The sequence below is a fragment of the Prinia subflava genome, chromosome 1 (assembly GCF_021018805.1).
Source record: "Prinia subflava isolate CZ2003 ecotype Zambia chromosome 1, Cam_Psub_1.2, whole genome shotgun sequence".
NCBI lineage: Eukaryota > Metazoa > Chordata > Aves > Passeriformes > Cisticolidae > Prinia > Prinia subflava.
Genome location: NC_086247.1, coordinates 2,158,394 through 2,179,739, shown reverse-complemented (window position 1 = coordinate 2,179,739; position 21,346 = coordinate 2,158,394). Strand labels below are relative to the sequence as shown.

The 21,346-nt window shown below is 48.5% G+C and overlaps 1 protein-coding gene across 1 annotated transcript in view; it reads left to right on the top strand.

Annotated features, from left to right (window-relative positions):
- The window catches only part of ADGRB1 (adhesion G protein-coupled receptor B1), a 162,668-nt gene that overhangs the window by 39,904 nt on the left and 101,418 nt on the right, over positions 1-21,346 (top strand). Inside the window, exons 14-15 of the mRNA XM_063405525.1 lie at positions 3,530-3,632; positions 4,638-4,681. Coding sequence (XP_063261595.1) covers positions 3,530-3,632; positions 4,638-4,681 — 147 coding nt within the window. The remainder of the gene's footprint in view (positions 1-3,529; positions 3,633-4,637; positions 4,682-21,346) is intronic.

The window sequence follows — 21,346 nt, the reverse complement described above, 5'->3', positions numbered from 1 at the left end:
TGTGTTCCCCACGCTTCAAACTGCCTCGGGCACCAAAGCTTTTGTGTTCAGCACTCCCTTCCCTTTTCTTCGCTCCCCTCCCTTTTCCTCTCGCTCTTTTTTTCTTTTTTTCCCTCCCCAAGACTGGTACTGAGGCAGTAAATTAAGCATCCTAAGGCACCTTCTAAATCTGTTCTGCACTGATTAGCGTGAGCCCATTTACCATAAACACCAGGGCATCTCTCCTCACCGATAATCATTTAAATACCTCCAGATTTAGCACTGGCAATGGCAAAAAGAGCTCGGAGTGAGTGCAGAGAGGAATTAGCAAGTCAGCCAACTGTATTCTGTAATATCTTCCATTACAGCAGTGGGAATTAGATCAGAAGGGCAATAAACATCATTGGCTCAAATGATCCAGTGGTATTTCAGCTTCCTCTGGCCAAGCAGGGAATGAGCTCTGATAACCAGCAGCTGCAGCCTCCGAACAGTGTTCCCACTGGAGAGCTGATTTAAGATGTTTCTTAATTAAAGGACAGTCCCTCTTTAAAAAAAAAAAATCTCGAGTCTTCAATCACCTGTGGAGAGTCAAAGGGAAGAAAAAAAAGAAAGATAAATGAAAGCAGCAGCAGTAAAACATCTCTTACTTCAGCACTGTGCAAATGGACACAGCATTAAAAAGGAGAATGTTGTTAAGTAACCATATAGCTGCCTGTGGATAAAAAATATTTCTGACCACTGAGGAGAGCAGCTGTTCCTGGGTACACACAAGAAATATGGACCCAGACCCTGGATTGCACCACTCTGATTCAATGCAGAGTGATTCTTCCAAGAAGGGGGAAAAAAAACCAAAAGTAGATTTAACTCAGCAAACGGCACCAGCTGAGCTGTTCCTAATTGTCCCAATTTACCTCCCCCAAGCAGCAATTCCGTCTCTGAGTCACACATTACTCTGTCCCCTTGGATCCAGAGAGCCCAGCGGATCTTGGCAGCTGTGACAATTGGGATGGGCTGTACACAAAATCTGATTTTCCGAGGCAGGGAGGCGAGAGAGGCGCTCGGTCCCAGCTGGACTCTGCTGCAGAGGACACGGACAGCAGAGAGCCACCAGCCTGGCTCTCCCCGGGCACCCAGCACTGTGTTCACAGCTCTTTGCACGCCCTTGGTGGCCACTCAGGAGCCCTCTGAGCTCCTCTGAGCTCCTGCTCAAACCCCATCTCTTCGTGTTTTGTTTTCTTTCCAGAAGCTGGGCTGCAAACGTGCTCGTAGGAAAAGCGACTCATCTTCCTCCTGAAAGATTCCCCGTGACACTGAGTCCTTCTCCACCCCCGACAAGCTGCTCAGCTGCCTAATTACCTTCCCTGTCAGGAGCCTGCCTCTCTTCTTAAGGCTGAATTTGTCTGACTTTCACTTCCAGGCACTTGGCCTTCGGGTGGGTGACTGAAAAGCTCCCCACATGCAAGGCACTATCAGACAAGGCTTCCAACAGAGAAGTTTTGTTTGTTTTCCTGCACCTGGATCGATTTTGTGTCTCTGCTTTGAACTCCCTTTGCTGTTTCCCCCTCTCAAAGTGAAACTGAACCCAACAGCTCAGTGGAATTCAGACAAGGAGGGTACAGACAGAAGTTCTTTGCTTCATCTCAGTGGAAGGGATCTTAAAGAATATTCCATTCCAACCCCCTGCCATGGGCAGGGACAGCTTCCACTGTCCCAGGCTGCTCCAAGCCCCATCCAGCCTGGCCTTGGATGCTGCCAGGGATGGGGCAGCCACAGCTTCTCTGTGCCAGGCCTTCACCACCCTCTGAGCAAACAATTTCTTCCCAAAATTTAACCCAAACCTCTCCTGTTGTAGTTTAAAACCATTCCCCCTTGTGCTATCATTATTTACCCACATAAAAAGTTGCTCTCTGTTTTTTTATGAGCCTCCTTCAACTTCTGCTTGAGCTGCAGCTTCTTGGCCACTGCTCACCCTTCACAGGCTGCACACCGGTGACTTCTGTGTTCTAGCAACTTGCCACGCTGAAAAATCAAATTCTTTTTCTGTCTGTGTTGGCTGCATCGATTCTTTCCTGCTCCTCAGCCTCCTCAAGGAGGTTTTGGTGTCATCCCCGCTGCTCATGCGAATATTCAGCAGCACTGACCCAAGGACTGACCCTTACAGACACAGCCTCTAATGAAGACATGCACTGGTGGTTACCTTTCAGCAGATCCCATTTTTTTCTTCTTACAGCTGCCTACTCCCATTGATTTACTCCTTTGCTTTGCCTCTGTAAGGTGATAGTTGGGCTTTGTAATTTCTTTTTTTTTTCTTCTTTTTCTTGTTTAGTTTTTCCTTTATTTTCTAAAGGAAAAAATATTTTTTTCTTTCCGTGTTAAATCGGTGTTGTTGTTCCCTCTAGTGTTGGTGAACAGTGTCTTTTTGAGCATCCACTTACACATCCATGGACAATTCCAAATATTTTTTTTCCTTTTTTTTTTTTTTCTTCAAACCCTGTTTTTATAGCCACTGTTAAGCAAGTGCAGATCTTTCCCACCTAATTCTTTTTAAAAAAGAAATATTCAATCCAGAGAGAAAAGCAAAAGATTTTAGCAGCACCTGCAGAATTGGTGAAGATTTGGTTAAGGAAGGATTTCCTTTGTCCATGCAGCCTAATCTGGATCTTCCACTCCACTACCAATTCCTTCATGGCAGCACTTTCAGATGCTGCTTGTGGGGACCTTTGGCATATTTTAAGTACCAATAAACTGCAGAAAAATGAGGAAACTCTGTGTATTTACACAATCACTGTCCAGGGAAGTGTCTACAAAGAGTTTGGCTTTCCAGGAATGGGAGACATCCCCCCATTTGTTGCCCCTCTCCAGAGCCAAATCTCCCACGGCTGCCGGAGTTATTACAATATTTGTCTGGGCACAGACATTTAGACATCTACATGGAAGATTTGGCCTTTTCCTGTTTGCTTTTGGTCCTCAGGGAATGAAGATACACACCAGTGCCTCCAGCCAGGATTGTGTGCTGACCCCATGGATAAGCAACCATGCCTCAGCCTCACTGCAGTGCAGACTGAGCCAGCCTTGGAGAGGCAAAACAGGACTTTTTTTTTTTGAAAACACATGAAATCATGGGATATTCTAAATTGGAAGGGACCTACAAGGGTCACTGCAGTCCAAATGAGGTCTGTTTCCTTGTGGCAGGGACAGAAAATGAGCCCTGGAATATTTTACTTCTGGGATAGGTACAGACTCTAAGCCCTGTTGCTTTAGGGGTTGAGAAGGTTCAAAATGGTTTGATTTTGGAGGGATACACAAAATGGTTTGATTTTGGAGGGATACACAAAATGGTTTGATTTTGGGTGGATAGGCTGTGAGGGGAGCCCAGAGGGCAAAGGATGGGGTCTATCAGCACCAAATGTCTTTGGGTGTATTTTATAACAATGGGGTCAACCCCTTGTGACTGTGTACATTAAACCTTTCACCACCAGTGATGGCTGCCATGGGATCCCCTGCTCCACAAAAATCCCTCTAAAACCTCCCTTTCCCCTCTCCTCCCCAGGAACAGCACCGTTCTGAACTCTAAAGTCATCTCTGTGACTGTGAAGCCATTCCCTCGGTCTCTCCTCACCCCTCTGGAAATCGAATTCTCCCACCTGTACAACGTAAGTGGTTCCTGGGAACCTGCCCCATCCCACAGCTGGGTTTGCTTCTGCAGGGCAGGAATGTGGTGGCGCAAGGGAGGAGATGGTTTTGATGGGCTCCTGACATCTTTTTGCTGGTGCAGGACCCTTAAATCTTCCCAAAAAAAACCCCTGAAAGCTTCATTTCCAGAGCAGCAGGAGGGTGACACTGCCGGCACAGGGAACACAGCCATGCTTGTCCCCAGTTCACACCATTTCATTGTGGGCATCATCACACAGGAATAATTGTGCACTCATTAAAATAATTTGATGTAACGATGGTCTTTCTTGAGGAGGGAAAGGCAGGGGGAAAGGTTGTTCCCATTAATTCTGGAATATTACTGTTGTCCTCAATGCTTTCCAGGCAAGCAAAAACTCCCTCCAGGCTCCTCTGCTCAACCCTGAGCAGATTTATGGGATGGACATTTACATACCCCAAGGCCCGTCCTTGTGGAGATTAGATGCCCTCTGAGGCTTTACAACATGAATATTAAGATCTGTTGTGTCTTTGGATTCTCCCGGAGGGATTTTCCAAAGCTGCCTCAGACAGCTGGAGTCAGAGGCAAACCTCTTCCAGGGGTTTTAACACACCTGACCCCCTCCTGTAGGGCTGTGGGTTTCGTCCCACAAAAGCAGAGGCTGTATTTGATCCACTTTCCAGAAGGGAGCAGCAAAAGGATTCTGTGTGAGAGGAGGGATCAGGAGGAATATCCGTAGGTTGAGTCGGGAGAGAGGCAGAGTCAAATCCCTCCGCAGTGGTCGTGATGCAGAACAAACCAAAGCACATTTTATTTTGGCTTTTCAATCCCAGGGTGGCAAAAGGCATTCCAAGGGTTTGAGATCCATGACAGCTCACCTGGTGTATCCCTCATCCTTAGAGCAGTGGAAGGAGTTTCACAGGCCCCACATTCTTCATTCCGGTCCAGACACTCCACAAACAGCGTGACACTGATTTGTTTCTGTTTTCCCTTTCTTGTCTCCCGGCAGGGAACCACCAACCAGACCTGCATCCTGTGGGATGAAAATGATGGGTGAGTTCTGTGCGTTTCCCTTTACTCTCACAGGTCTGTTTGCTTTTTTGGGGTGAAATCATCACGATTTTAGCAGTGATGTGTCAGTTCTTGCTTTCTCTACTCAGTATTTTCTACACCCTGGTGGGGAGTGCTTCCTCTTTCACACGTGCAGTGCTTCTCTCTGAGCTGTCTTTTAGTGCTGTTTTGGATTTTTCCACATAAAGGATGGATGAACTGGGACTGTGGAAGTTTTCAGACTGAGCTCAGCAAAGCCGTGCTTGGGTCTCTGCAGAGCTCACCCCAAATCATGCACCATAAGGAGAGTAACTAAAAATCAATTGCAAATGTGTCTTGTGGAGGCGAAGTTCAGGTGATATGAACTTTATATTGTGCTGCTGTGATATAGAAAAACGATTTTTTTCCATAATTTCAGCAATGACTGGTGCTGTTCAGGAGAGTTTGAGTGATGTGGTTGTGGCCAGCAGGGAAAAAAAACAATCCCAAGTTACCATGAAGAGTTGGGACCATAAATCCCACATGGAGAGTAGTTGTCAAGGAATGTGCATCTTAGAAAGAAAGAAAAAACCCACTCTGAGAGTGAGGTCTTAAATCCTGAGTGAACCTGACAAGGATACAAAGTGTTTGATTTAATGGCGGTTTTACTTCACTGACTTTTGCATCTCAGTTTGAGCACCTGCCTGGCTCCTCTTCTGCTTGCAGTCAGTTCCTCTCCTTGAGATCTCAGACATTTGGCACATGCCCCTGCATTTATTATTATTATTATTTATTATTATTACCAGCAGCATCTGAAAAATGATTCCATTCTTGTCCTTTTATGCTCCATTAAGTAGCATATGCACACAGAGGCAGGCAACATATTTACACTCAGCTCAGTTCTTGTTGGTCTGGGATTAATTTGGCGTCTCTCAGTGGATCCAAAGCAAAGCTGCAGAACCCAGAGGGTCTCCCTGCTGCTGAAATCACACCCATGTTGTAGCCCAGGACAGAACTGGTCCCTCTGGCTTCTAGTAAAAATTGCTCCAGCATTAGAAGATGGTTGAGATGCAGGTGGACTTTTTTAGAAATTAATAAAAGAGGGTTTTATAATATTTTCTGCATGCCAAAGAGTGTGTGGGTCAGCACAGAGGGTTGGACTGGTGAGCAGGTTCAGGAGCTGGCCTGCTCTGCTGGATCTGCTGTTTTTCCGTGCTGGAATGGAATTAAAGCACTTGTACAACAACCCAGTTTTTGGCAAGTAAAGGCGGGAGCTGGAACCATTGCCCCTTTTGCTCTGCACTCCATCCCATTGCTTTTGGCTTTCCAAAGGCAGAGAGAGGGTTGTGTCCAGGAGCATTGAGATGTTTCCCTGCCATGCTCAGACCTGGATTTAATTAGCTGCAGACTAAGCATGAAAAGAGCAAAATCCAGTTTGGACGTGGCTGCTGGACAGGGATGTCATTCAGGGCGGGTAAAGGAATCTGCCAGAGCTGGCACTGGAAGTGCCTGGTATGACACAGATTAAGGTTTTCCCAGTGCTGAGCATGGACTGAGAGGTTTGGATGGCATTTCTGAACTGGAGGCAAAGCAGCTCAGCGTCATCTTCTCCACCTCATCCTGGAGAATAGTTCAGGCTGTAAAAGATCCTAAAGATCACCTCATTCCAACCCCCTAGACCAGGTCACTCCCTGCCCTGGGAGCTCTACCTGCTCCACACTCTTCCTCCCAAGGCTCAGCAGCTTGTTGGGCTGCCTGTTGCCTCCCTGGGAGTGCAAGATGCTGGGATTTCTTTCAGTCTTTCATTCCTGCATCCTCATGGCACCAAAGAGTGCAAGCTAAGAGCGGAGCAGGAAATTTCTTGGCACCGATGCCACAGTTCAGTTTTCAAGGACGGGTTCCAACCCCCCGGCAGATTGGTCGTGCAAATGTTGCTGCTAATCCTCCACTCTCCCCATGTTTTGGGGTTTTGGGGGGTGTGTGCATGCCTGCAGGTGTTTGCAACCAACATTTACAAGCTGGAGCAGCTGAAAAGCCCCAGATCCTGATGTCAGCAGATTTTTGCTCGGACGATGTTCCAAAACTTAGAGCTGATCTGGCGAGCCCTGGCAAGGGGAGCTGCCAAGCTGTTTGTGCAATATTTTAAAAGCTGATTTGCACAACATTTTAAAGCTGATCTGCTACCACTGCTGCCTCCTGGGAAAGGCCAATGAAAAGCAAATTATGCAAACCCTGTTCCCCAGTCCTGACTGCTCACCTCGAACTTGAACAGCGCTCTGGAGCTGTCAAGAGGTTTGAATCACAATTTTGGGTAATTGTTTCCTGCTTGGAACAAGAACTTTTAAGCTGCACCCTGGACTTGTTGCCTGGTATGTGGTAGAGGTCCTGATTGGTGACTCTGTGCCAGAAATCCCCGTGTTTCAGCCACTCTTTTGTGGTTCCCCTCTTTGCTCCCACCTTCTCCTTTTGCCACCCCTCCCTGTGAACTGGAGGTTTTCTCACCGATCAGTCCCATAAGGTGGTTGTGCAAATGGTGAAACGAATGATGTCCCATCCCTGGGAGTGTTCAGGATCAGGCTGAGTGGGGCTTTGAGTAACCTGGTCTAGGGGGAAGTGTCCCTGTGCACGGCAGAGGGGTTGGAATTAAATGTTCTTGAAGGTCCTTTGCAACCATTCTGCGGTTCTTTGAAATCCCATTTCCCAGTTCTGAGCAATTTAATGGATTTACAGCTTCATTTCCCTGCCTGTTCTCCACCCTGCTGCATTCCCTGTGCAGCCCAAGCCAGCCTGTTGTGGTGTTGCTTTCTCAGAAGTCACTGAGAACCCCTCGAGGCTCCTCTTTCCCTTCTCCCCATGTTCCTGCTCCAAGGCTCAGGTGGAGCTTCCCCACTCTCACTGTCACCCACCTGAGGCTGCAGATCCTGGTGACCCAAATTCCACCTGACTCCAGTGACCCAGCCTCTGGATTTAACCCCTTGCCTCCTGTGACTGAACGGGGACAGAGGCTGGAAACCTGGAGCAATCCTCCCATGAGAGCTCCTGCCTGTTCCTGCAGCCACCTGAGCTTCCAATCCCATCCAGAGCATGCCAAAACCCTTTAAAGGCCACTTAAAATCCATGGGCCGTGAAGGGTTGGACTGTGAAATTGCAATTAGAACCAGACAATTATCTGGTGACCATGTGCTTCCTCAAAGATGGAGCTGTCCAACAGAGAACTTGGAAATAAAAAAAGAGGAAGAACCCTTGAGTGCTCATTCATTTGCATTTAGATGGATATTTAAGCTTGTACTATTAACAATGGATTTTTGATTTATTAATCCCAGCCCCTCAGAGTGACTGTGAGATTCGTGGGTGGCACCTCTGCCTCTCTTTTCTCTTTCCCTTGCCCCCAACTCCTCATGGATTGAAATGAGAGGGGAGAAGACCAGGGAGTGATTTCTGTTGTGTTGGGTGCTGCAAGTGTGATTAATGAGCTTAGCACGAGCTTGGTAAATTGAAAGTTGAAATCAAAGAATGGTTTGGGATTCTCTGGCTCCCCTCCAAGTGTACTCATCTGGAGTAATTATTGGCTGCTTAGCCCTGATGAAGTGAAAACCCAGGCAGGATCTGGTCTTCTGCTCCCTCTTTCTCCTGCTGGGACGGGAGAGGGGTTGATAAATGCAGCCATGGATGTGTGTTCATGTTCTTGTGAATCACCAGAGTTGCGTTTCTCACCTGCCTGGTGAATATCAGGGGTTTCATGTGGCAATGGGAACACAGAGACAGAGCCAAGGCTTGTTACTGGCGGTGACAGCATCACTTGATGTCTCTTTCATGAAAGAGAATGAAAGGACATTTTAATGAGGTTGGAGTCAGTCTCTTTTCCCTGGTAACAAGTGACAGGACAAGAGGAAACAGCCTCAAGATGCACCAGTGCAGGTTTAATTGGATATTAGGAACAAACTCTTCACTGGGAAGGCGGTCAGGCTTTGGGATAGGCTGCCCAGGGAAGTGGTGGAGTCACCACCCCTGGGAGTGTCCAAAAAATGTGTGGGTGTGGCACTGGGGGATGAGGTTTAGTGGTGAGCCCAGCGGTGCTGGGTGAAGAGTTGGGCTCAATTATTTTTCAAGCCTTGACAATTCCATGATTCTGTAGCTGCAGAGGAAGATGTGGGGATATTTAGTGTTGCAAAGGAGTCCTGCTGCCCCACGGGGCTGATGGGTCTGGATTCAGTGTTTGGGTGTCCTTTGAGCATGGGATCAGGTAAATGAGGAGAACTGGTGTGAGATGGAAAGGGACAGTCACAGACCACAAAGTGTGGTGTGTCTGACAAGGGCATGGAGTGATGGGACATGGGGGAATGGGTTTAAAGTGAAATAAAGTAGGTTAAGACTGGGTAATAGGAAAAAAATCCTTTACTGTGAGGGTGGCGTTGGAACCCTGGAGACTGGGATGACCAGAGAAGTTGTGGATGTCCTATCCCTGGAAGTGTCCAAGGCCAGGTTGGACGGAGCTTGGAGCAACCTGCGACAGAGGAAGGTCCCCTGCCCATGGCAGGAGGTTGGAATGAGAAGATGTCCAAAGTCCCTTCCATCCCAAACCATCCTGAGATCCTATGAAGGGTCTGGAGAGGCAACATGGGATCAGGCTGCAACAGCTGAGCAATAAATGTCCCCTCCTTGGTGACAGCACAGTCCAAGCCAGCTGAGGGCTTGTATTTTAGCCCCTGATGCAAGAGACAAAATCAGGCCATGCAGGTGTGAAATCCAACCCCAGACACACCGAGAGTGAGCTCCAGCAGGTCTGCACTGCCAGGGGAACCCTCATCCCACAGGGAACGCCCGGCTCCATCAAGCAACTCCTCTGCTCCTCTGTCTCATTGTAATAACTAAGCACTCTAATAACCAGGCATTACAATAACTGATCTTGAGAGGCCTTTCCAAACCTTCCAAAATATTTGCATAAAAGCTTTTCGGCTCTTGGAAGAGAAAGCGCTTTGGGAATCCGTGGTTTTAATTCAAGGACACCCTTGGCTTCCTTTGGGGAAGATCACCTGTCCCAGTAATTAAAGCCTTTCACCTACCTGACTTAGGAAATGCAAACCTTGCTGTTCAGGAAGGTGACCTGTGTGAGCAAGGTTGGGCTTGGAGAGCAAAACAAATACTGCCTCAGCTCTGGGGTGAGGTGAAATCACTTGGAGGCTTTTGGTGTCCTAAAATACAGCTCCCAGAGGCTGAGGACAGTCCTGCTCATGGGACTTTTTCAGACAGGAACTGCTTGAGCTGGTTGGGTGTGTGCTGGTCCTGGAAGTGGTCACACAGAGCTACAAACCACTGGGAGAGTTTTGAAGTGTCAGAGCAAGGTTTTTTTGGGGTGTTTTTGTTTGTTTGCTTTGTCCGGAACAACTCAGAGGAGCTCCCAAAGTGTCCTGGAAGGAGGAATTGTTTGTATAATTTTTTCATAGGATAATTTTACTCTTTGGTGTTTATGGTCTAGCTACCCCATGAGTCTTGAAATTCCCATTTTTTGGGTGAGATATCCAGTGTCCAAGCTACAGAATCCAAAGCTGTCTGAATTCCTGACTGCATGTCCTATGTGATTACAGGAAAGTCCTGGCAAGGCAGCACAAGGAACAGGACATGGTGTGAGCTTCATGGGCTTTGCACCACTTGTTGAAAGAGAAAGGCATTAACTTTTCTTTCCTGTGCTTTTTGGGGCTTTTTCTGATCCCAGCCTTGCTGGTTTGATTCCCTTTGGAGGGCATGTACAGCTCCCTTTGTTCCTCTACTCCCCACCACCAGAAACGTGTCACGCAGGAGTTGTCGTATCTCTAACATCCCCCAGAAATCATTTTGCTCATCACATCAGTTAATCCATCTCCCAGCGCCTGTCTTTTGAAGAAAAGCTTTCTAAAGTCAAGAAACAGCTCCTCTTTCCCCCTGTCTGTCAGGCAGAGCATTAATGACCCTGCCAGAGCTGTAGATCAGGCAGTCACAGCCTGGCTGTGCTGACAGGGATAAATGATTCCCCTGGACACAGACACTTCACAGAATGGTTTGGGTTGAAAGGACCTCAAAGATCATCGAGTTCTACCCCCCCTGCCGTGGGCAGGGACATCTACTATCCCAGGCTGCTCCAAGCCCTGTCCAACCTGGCTTGGAACACTTGCAGGGATGGGGCAGCCACTGCTTCTCTGGGCACCCTGTGCCAGGGCCTCAGCACCCTCACAGGGAAGAATTTCTTCCTAATATCCAACCTAAATCCACCCTTTTTCAGCTTAAAGCCATTCCCCCTTGTCCTGGCACTCCATCCCTTGTCCCAAGTCCCTCTCCAGCTCTCCTGGAGCCCCTTTAGGCACTGGAAGGGGCTCTGTGGTGTCTTTGACATCAGTGTTTTTCCACACTGAACACCCCCAGCTTTCCCAGCCTGGCTCCAGAGGAGAAGGGCTCCATCCCTGATCATCTCTGTGGTCTCCTCTGGAATCTCTCCAGCAGTTCCTTGTCCTTCTGATGCTGGAGGCCTCAGAGTTGGACACAGTCCAGGAAGGGTCTCACAGGAGCAGAGGTCACCTCCTCCCTTGACCTGATGGTCTGTTCAAACCCTAAAACCCAGTCAGAAATCAGTGCACTGCTCTCCCCTTTGGCTCTATTAATGATCTACTACATAATAATTTTATACAAATTATATATATTATATCTACTTTTACTGCAACACTCCAGCTGTGGGGGAGCAACACTGCCCTTCTTGTGATCCCATCCAGGCTGTCTGTGCTGGTGTTTGCCAGTCCCCCTGTTCCAGCTCCATTGCCCTTAATCATTTTAATTCCCCACATCCTCAGCTGCAAATCCTGCCTTCCCCAACTGCTCCTGTGGATGTGTTGAGGGGATGTCAGTGAGGGAGGAAAGCGTTGTGCTTGCAAAGCCTGGCTACACAGGGGCATGCAGGGAGGTTAATCTGAATATTCCCATTAGTTCCCCTGTGTTAAACCCAGTTAAAAGTATCCCTTAATTCAGCCTGTCTGACTGCACTCGCAATGTGCAACCAGGCAGATGGAATTATGGTCCCAGGAGCCTTTTTTTTTCCAGCCCTGGATGAGAGCAGACAAAACAGGGCAATGCAGTGAAACCCAGTCCCACCTCCAGAGCCTGAGGATTTATCCCTGCTCAGCCGGGGCACAGGGAAGGACAGATTCCAGGGAGCTGTTTTGCCAGACACCTCCCTGGTTACAAGTACACCTTTTCCTGGGAGTTGTTACCTGGATTCCAGGTGTTTCAGGAAAGAGGTGGCCAATTCTGTCAGCACAAAGCAGCAGAGCACAGGGCTGTGTTCATCCCTGTTTGGGACAGGAGTTAAACTCCTCTGGCTTTTGCTGAGCTGTTGCCCTGGTTTTTATGAGTTTTTTTAAAGCCTTCTACTTGTTCATAAGATGGAGTCAGTTCTTTAGATTCTGTACAATATTAAGGGTCAATTTTTTAACTTTCTCACACTTTGGAATATAAACAACCTTTCTTATTTTTGTTCACTGTCCTTTGTTTACATATTTCTAGCCTGAAAATAAAGTTGGTTGACAGCTGGTCTGGCCAGTGGGGTGAAGGGGTAGTAACCCCAGAAGCTAATCCACAACCAGACCCCCAAATGTATAAAAATTGAAGAAATAAACAGGCTGGGTCTCTTTTTGGGGAGCAGCTTTTCACTGCAGACCTCCTGCCTCCCTGTTGTTGCTTTGCATGCCATTCCCACACTGATCTGCTTCCCAGCGCTCAGAGCTGTCCATGGAATTGGGAAAGCAGGTGCTGGATTGTTCTCCAGTGCCTTCCACAGCACAGGATGCAGGAGAAGCTGAGCAGGAGAATGCAGGGCTTCTGCTGCCTGCCAGCAGAGCAGGGTTTAATGGAAGGGTTTGACAGAAGGGAAAAGAGGAGAGGACAGAGGGTTCAGAGTCTCTGAATCAAAAGCTTCCTTGCTTCCCTAGCAAAGGGGTTGGGAATATGGGTGGAATAAATGAAATCTCTCCACAGACCTGGCAGAAGCCACACACTGACACCTGGAGGATGCTCCCACGGGGAAGGGGTTTTGGATTCAGTGATGTGATTCCAACCTCAGCTCAGTGCTGAGGGTGAGAGCTGGAGCCTCTTGAGGTTTGGGATGGTTTCTGTGTTCACATGTGTTTGTGCTGTGTATTCTGAAAAAAAAATCAACAAAAAACCAAACAAGAACCAGGAGCAGCTGAGGGAACAAAGGGGGCTCAGCTTGGAGAAAAGGATGCTCAGGGGGGACCTTCTGGCTCTCCACAAGTCCCTGACGGGAGGATGGAACCAGGTCAGGGTCAATCTCTTCTCCTGGGTAACAAGAGACAGGACAGGAGGAAACAGCCTCAAGTCAGCCCAGGGGAGGTTTAGATTGGATATTAGGGAAAATTACTTCATGGAGAGAGTAGGCAAGCCCTGGAACAGACAGCCCAGCCAGGGTGGTGGCTGAGTCACCATCCCTGGAGGGATCTGAATGGTGCATGGATGTGGCACTGGGGGTTGAGGCTTAGTGGTGAACATGGCAGTGCTGGGTCGAGAGCTGGGCTTGAGGATCTTTTCCAGCCAATAATTCCATGATTTTGTGTCTGCATCCCTGCCAGCTCTCCTGGAGCCATCTGCATGGACGTGCCAGGCTGCTGAGGGTGGCTTGTGGTGGAAATCCAGCCTGACTTCCCAGGTTGTGTGAGGGGACTCCAGGCTGTAACAACACAGCCCAGGCCTGTGTGTGCTGGTGGATCAGGGCTCCAGGCTTTGAAGTTTGGGTAAAAAAGGCAGGTTGGAGAAATGTGCTGCCTGCTTTTGGTGTGCTCCAACTCCAGCGGCTCAACAGGCAACAGGGTGCAGCTTTGAAGCAGCTTCAAGGCAGGCTCAGGTGCACAGAGGAGACACAAAGAGCTGCAGCAGCAGGACACTCTGCACCCTCCGTGTGTCAAACTCAGAGTGGAGTCGCTTTATCTCCATGTGCTTCTCTGCTGCATTGATTTATTCTGCCTTTATGGGCACAAGAAAGTCTTGCCTGGGTACAGAGGAACACTTCCTAAATGGTTCTGTCTCTAAACTGGCAGCTCTTACCTGGTCTGTATCCTCTGGAATACTGGATTTGCTGGGAGCTGAGGGCTCCAGAGCAGCCTGTGCATGGTTTGAGGAAGGTGTGTTGTGATCATAAATGCCTCAGGACCAGGGCTGGACAAAGCCCATCAGCACTAGGTAGATGTTTGAGCAGGTGGTGTTTTATTTGTCTTTGTTAAAGACACAAGAAGAAATTTCCCCATCAGGCTTCTCTGCTCAGCTTCCTTGTAAAACTGAGGCAAGTTCAGATGAACTTCTTAAAACGCCTCATTTTTTTTAATGAATCCTTGAACTGCAAGCCAGAAACACAGCAGTGTCCACCACAACCAAAATAAATACTGAATTTCTAAAATTTCATCATAGAATCAGAGAATGGTTTGAGTAGAAAGGGACCTGAAAGATCATAATTCCAACCTTGTTCCATGGGCAGGGACACCTTTCACTGTCCCAGGCTGCTCCAAGCCCTGTCCAATCTGGTCTTGGACACTTCCAGGGATGGAGCAGCCACAGCTTCTCTGGGAAACCTGTGCCAGGACCTCACCACCCTCCCAGAGAAGAATTTCTCCCTAATATCTAATTTTTATCTATTTTGTCCATTCCAGTCCCAGACTTCTCATCCTCATGATGGGATTCCATGGGAAATGGTCAGGGTGCAGGTTCTTGAGTCCATGCCAAAGGTGATGGACTGGCAGGAGGGACAAGGAAGGACTGATGGACGTGGTGGAAAAGGCTCCAGAACTGTGAATAAGGATGGGGAAAGTTTGCCTCTGTTTGAAAGAGGAGAAAAGGACTTGTGTTCATTTTCACCTGACTGCTTGTGCACCATGCTAGAAGATGAAATGTTCTGCTAAAACAGCAGCAAAAAGAGGCCACAGTGCCCGGGATGCAGCCCTTGTCTAATGATGAACTTTCTGTGTGTCTGGGCAAATCAGTGTAAGCTTCGTGCCTCAGTTTTCCCTGAGCCTGCTGTGCTAAATAACATCAGACAGCTCCTCAAAATGTCAGGAAATCTGGGAGCGAGGAGCTCTTTTTAGTGAGCAAAAAATAAGTATTCCTATTTATCACCGAGAACTGGTTATCTAAAGGTGAGTCTGATGGTCAGACTGGTCACCCAGAGGAGCTCCCGTCATGTTTTTTGCTTTGTGTGGGCAGCAGGGAGTGTCACCACATGAATTTTGGTCTTCATGAGGTGGAATGAGGAGGCTCAGGGCCAACACTGTGAGATTGCTCACGTGAGGGCACGAGACACCAACCTGTGCATCCCACCTGAGCTCTCCGTGGCCTCTCAGCCCCATGGCAGAGAGGATTAGCAAAAACATGGAATATCCAGCCTGCTCTGACAGCCAACTCGATGTGGAGCTCGACAGATTCTCCCAGTGGCCCTCCTGGAAGGCAATGAGCAAAACTCCTGGAGAGGACAAATCCTCTGTGTCCTGACCATCGGATTTATTTGGATGCACTTTAACCCTCAGTCAGAAAAATAACTGATGCAGCGAGGTCAGGGAGCCCAATTTCACACAACAGAATGATTTTCAGACTTGTCAAGGCTCTTTCCAGGGCTTTGCAAATCCTTTAATTCAATTACAGCGCTGACCAGTTGGAAGATGAGTGTTCATCTCCCAGAGCTCCCTTCTGCTTCAGGCCAGAGCTGCATCTCCAGGGGGTTTAATGGACATGTGGAATGCTGGTGGGATGTCAGGAGGGGGTTTGCTGCTTATCTCTGAGGGAATAAATTCACCCTCTGCCTGAGCCTGGTCATGGCAGGGTGAGGGTTTTCCAGAGAAGCTGTGGCTGCCCCATCCCTGGAAGTGTCCAAGGCCAGGCTGGACAGGGCTTGCAGCAGCCTGGGATAGTGGAAGGTGTCCCTGCCCATGGAAGGGGGTTGGAATGAGATGATCTTTCAGGTCCCTTCCAACCCAAATCACTCTATAATTTTATGGTTGAGGCCTGAAGCCTGACCCAGCAAGAACCTTGATCCTCCCAGGCTTGAGGAGAGCCTTTCTTGCTGCTGAGGATGGAAGTGCAGGCAGCAAAATGGGTGGGAAGCACATCAGCCTCCCTCATTTTTGGGTGATGGATCCAATCCACCACCAGGCAGCCAAGGAAACAAATGGAAAGGGTCATAATTGCACTGATGAGTGATGGGCTGTCCTCAGAACCTGAGCTGTGTCATTTTCAGGTGGGGCAGGAGAAACCCAGGGGATGATTTATCCTCTGTCAGCCAGGAAGAGCAGAGCAGAGCCACAGCTCAGCTCTCCTGCCCTGTCTCACAGCTCTGCTGTGCCTCTGAATAAAAGTTAACTGTGGCCTGTACTGGGAGAAAAGGAGCCCAGAGGAGCTGGGCTGCAAGAGAATGCTATTCATTTTTAGCTCTGGTTATTATTTATTCAATGGTGCGTGGAGCTCATATGTCAAATCTTAAGGAATGCTAAGCATCCTTCAAACCTCAGCAAGGCTCCTGACAGCTTCAAGGGCACTGCTCAGGATTATCCCAGGGATTACCAATATGCATGTGATTTTTTTCACCAATAATCCCAGGCTGGGGCCTGGGCAAAGGGCTGTTGCAGGTTTTTTGGCTGTCAGCTGAGATGTCTTTGCCTTTAGTTTTCCATATAAGCCCAGATTGAAGCTGCAGTAATGTTTCACTGTTCAGACAGATCTTTTCCAGTCCTGGTATCCCATGTATTGATCAAAACAGTTTCCTGACATTTAAAATATGTTTGGTTACTGGTAGTGATGAGAAAGGCAGAGCTCTGTGATGCAAATGCCTCAAATCCAGGCAGCCTCAAGAAAAAGGTGTCCAGAGCTGCTGCACGTGGAACGACACAAGGAGAGTGGAGGAAGCTCCCTGTGTCCAATATTATAGCAGGATCTGGGTCCTGGCAGGGAAAATCATCCTTCAGCTACAAAGGTACCTGGAGGGAAGGGGTTTTTTCATGCCTAAGGTGTAATTTAAACACGCCCAAGACACGGAGATCCAGTGTGAATGCAGGGATAGGGAAGGCACACACGTGGCCGTGGCTGTGTTGCAGCCCAAGGATTTTTTCAGTCAATAAAGTTGCACTGATGAGTCCCAGGAGAGAATCTGCTGCTGATCCCCAAGAGAAACAACTCAGGGGAGGGGGGAGATCAGAGATGTTTTGAATGAGACACCTGGAACAGGGAAGGGGAAGAACCTCAGAATTGCCATTGGAATGGAATGGAATGGAATGGAATGGAATGGAATGGAATAGAATAGAATAGAATAGAATAGAATAGAATAGAATAGAATAGAATAGAATAGAATAGAATAGAATAGAATAGAATAGAATAGAATAGAATAGAATAGAATAGAATAGAATAGAATAGAATAGAATAGAATAGAATAGAATAGAATAGAATAGAATAGAATAGAATAGAATAGAATAGAATAGAATAGAATAGAATTTTCAGTTAAAAGGGACTTAAAACCATCATCCACTCCAACTGCCCGTCCAGTTCAGGGCTATCCAAAAGTTATTAAGAGGGTTTTCCTAATCCCTCTCAAACACTGACAGGCTTCTGACATTGGCCACCTCTCTAGGAAGCCTGTTCCAGTGTTTGACAACCCTCTGTGTAAATAAATACTTCCTAAAATTCAGTTTGAAGTGATGGTGAGGTGCATTCCTCCACGATGTTCCCAGGAATATCCCGTTTGTGGGACAAAACTGCTTTTGTGGGTTTTTTTTTTTTTCCATGTAGCTATAAAAGGAACTCCCCCTCTCCACCCCCGCTTCTGGAGTGCTGCTGTGTTTGTCTCCACTCAGGAGACAAACACTCCACTCCATCAGCACCTCACAAGTGTTGTTAGAAACGGGATCACGGCGCCGGGCGTTTCCCGGCTTCCCAGCTCATTCCTGCCCAGCTCCTCCAGTTTACAAGGGCAAAAGATGCTTTTGCTGATTGCCAGCTCTGCCAGCCCCTCCTGGGATCTGGGAGGCAGCTGAGGCTGTGCTGCCTGTTCTCTCTCTGTGAACCAGGACTTACATGACTCCTGTTACTGTCATGCCCGAGCGTTTCGCAGCTTTCAATGTGCTCTTATTGCAACTGGAGCTGAACAACAACAAAAAAAATCTTCTTTTCTAGGTCACTTACAGCTCTGAATTTTCTTTTACACTTGCCATTACCCAGATTAGTGTTTTTGGAGGGTTTAGGAGTGTTGCTCCAATGACAAGTGTCACTTTGCTTTGGAGGCTTGCAGGGGAGAGACGGCTTCGAAATGCAGCAGAACTGACAGGAACTCTCAGAACATTTTCTGCTGCTCTGAAGCAGGAGCGATGCAAGGACCCGCTCGCAGGTCCCCTGCACAAGGAGCATTTATTTTTGTCCTCCTGGCCTCCCTCCCTCCCCAGAAAAGCTTTCAGAAGAGGTGGCCTGGGAGGCCCCAGCTTGTGAGCGGTGCTCCTTCACTCTGACACCGCCTGTCATCTCAGGAAAGAAAGGAAGATCAAACAGGAGGATGGAGTGGGAGCTGTCACATCCACTGTACTTTTCCTGCTCACTTCTGTTACCCTTGGGCAGGTGAAGGCTGGGACCAGCAGCTTCATCCCTTTGGTCCTAGCCTACCTGTCTGCTCGCTGCTCAGTCTGTGTGGATGACCTTGATTCACGAGTCAGCAGTGTTGGCAGGGACATTTCGGAGGGGCTGGGGAGAAAACAGCCAGATTTTCACCTTAGCACTGTGGTTTCCAAACTTTTTTTCCTTCCAGGACTCCTGAGTGTCAAATTAAATGTTCTGATCAACTTTCTCCACACACTCAGACCCCCTCTGATTTCCAGACTCTCTGTCTATCTCCCCAACTTGTTCCATTTCCTTGGTGGCTCTAGAAAGCTTTTTCTCTGCAAAATCTTCACTGTTTATTCCTTTATTCCTTATTCTGATGCTTATCTGCTTCTCTCCTCTACCCACCTTCCTGGCTGCGATGGAAGGAGCTGCAGCAGCAGGAATCTCCCTTTTCCCACCCTCTGCAATCTGATCTCCTCCTTTGGAGATTCCTGGCTCCAGGTGCCAGCTTGGCTTTCAGGGAAAGCACCCTGGCAGTGAGCAGTCCTGAACCAGAGGATAAAAGCTTCTTGCTGGGATTCTGCATTTCATCTGTGATGGTGATACTGCCTGGCTTTATCCCCGTGCTCCCTGCCTCCCCTGGGCCCTGGCAAAGAGAGTGCCAGGAGGGCTGAGTGCATTCACTTGTTACTGGCTTAATCCGTGAGATCTCAGTGAGTCTCAGGGGCACTTTTGAATTTCCCAGCTTGGGAGCTATAGACCCAGCCTTGATCCCTGCATCACAGGCCTTCGAGCAGCAGGAGCTGGTTCTCCCTCTGCAAGGATGTTCCAGTGTGGAAGCAGAGCCCAGGGAATCTGTTCAGGTCTGCAGGAGGTGCCGAGGAAGGGCTGAAATGATCACGCTGCCAAGGGAGGAGGCAGAGATAGATGTGTTTGGCTCTGGTTTATGTGCGTTTTATTGCTGGGCAGATTGGGGGGGGGTTGGATGGGCAGGAAATAAAGGACATTTCACCCCTAGGACTGTGCCTGCTGCTGCACCATCAGCAATTCCTGCAAGAAAGGCCACTCCTGGTGCTGCAAACCCCAGACAGGACAGCAAAGACATTTTTCAGTAAAAATTGCTTTAGCCAGCAGAGCCATCATTGGTGCTGCCTTATAATTGGCAAGCATTTAATTAGCTGAGGAATATTCCACATCTTCTCACTAAGTGGGAAGTCAGAAACTCCCTTTGGGATGAAAGCTCTCCCAAACCTGTCACTGCACCTCAGCTGAGCCTCAGCACGTAAAGCACAGCAGACAGCTGAGTGCCAGTTTGCACAGATGCTGCAACATCTGTCCAGTTTGGGAAAGGTGTGTGGCTGAAGGCAGGGGTGTCACTGAAAGTGGGAATGGAGTGATGGAATGGAATGGAATGGAATGGAATGGAATGGAATGGAATGGAATGGAAATAGGATAGGATAGGATAGGATAGGATAGGATAGGATAGGATAGGATAGGATAGGATAGGATAGGATAGGATAGGATAGGATAGGATAGGATAGGATAGAATAGGATAGAATAGGATAGAATAGAATAGAATAGAATAGAATAGAATAGAATAGAATAGAATAGAATAGAATAGAATAGAATAGAATAGAATAGAATAGAATAGAATAGAATAGAATAGAATAGAAGCCAAGTCCACTGCCTGGGTTTTTTGGGGAACTCTCTGTCCTTTCTGATTCCATTTGTACAGAGTTACAGCAGGATGGGGAGGAGAGAGGAGAGAGCCTAATGAAGACATATTGCTGGGAGCAGAGAGGTTTCCACCAGCTTGTATCTCTGCAAGCCATTTTCATTAGCAGCAAGTGGCTTTAAAAGGTTTTGATAGCAATCCCTCTTTGCATGAGCTCCAGAGGGGCTGGCAGAGCGTTTGGGTACCAGCGTGGCTTTGGTTAAACACATTTGCAGTAGCAAAGCTGGGAAATGACTCCCCCTCCTCCCCCGTGACCTGCTTTCCTGAGAAAAGCGCAAGCAGATCCGTGTCACTCCGCTCAGCACCTGCTCCTTATTCCTGCTCCTTGCAAAATTGCTGGGGTGCTGTGTCTCCATGCCTTTCCTCCCAGACATCCATGGCAGAAAAGCAGGAATTAGAGCAGACCCAACCACAGTCCTGCAGTCCACTTAAAATCACTGGGATTGCATGGCAGGGGAAATCTTCCTGCGGGAAAACCTCTGCCAGCTTTGCAGGTCTGGAGTTTGATTTGTGTTTGCAGCTCCTGCCCATGCGGGCTGGAGAGGGGAAGTTTGCTCTGCTGCTTTCTAGCTTCACTGCAATGCTCTGCTTTGCTGCCAGTGGCTCCCTGCATCCCTGCATCCCTGCATCCCTGCATCCCTGCATCCTCACAGCTGCCAGCCTGTGACAAGGTACCGCTCCCGGCAGCCTGAATCCAGCTGCCTCCCTGCAGCTCTGTTCCCGCTCCTCCCGAGGGATCTCACCCTCTTCCCTCTGATCCACCCGGGCCCTGCCCACCGGGGAGATGTTTACATCGACCCCCCTGGTGAGAGAACATCAGATCAGCCCCCAGGAGGGCTGGGAACGGCTTGTTCAAGGAGAGGGGGCAGCGCGATCTTAAACATCGGCATTTATTTATTTATTAGCGCTCATTTAGCCACCACTGCACCAGCCCCCTCACTGCATTAGCATCATCTCGATTTCCCACAGGTTTCCTCCCCTTGTGCAAATGCAAACCCAAAGCAAAACCTCTGGATTCCTTTTCACACCCACGTAAGCAAGGGCAGGAATCACACCGGGCCCTTCAGAGCGCGGTTTTGCCGTTTGCTTTGCATCTTGTTTGCCCCCTCCCTCCCAAAACTTGTAATGAAGCAGCATTTCATGTGACAGGACATTATGGCTGCTCCAGGCACAGCATAGCAATGAGGAGGTGGTGCAGCATCCCCGATCCAGGATCCAAATGACCTTCAGGAGCAGGCAGATGTTGCTTTCCGAAATTCGAGCTGGGAACGAGGGAGGCATTCCACGCGTTCAAGGAGCTGCCAGCTCAGCTTCACTTGGCTGCTCTGCTCCCGTGAAACGCTCATTTTGTGGAG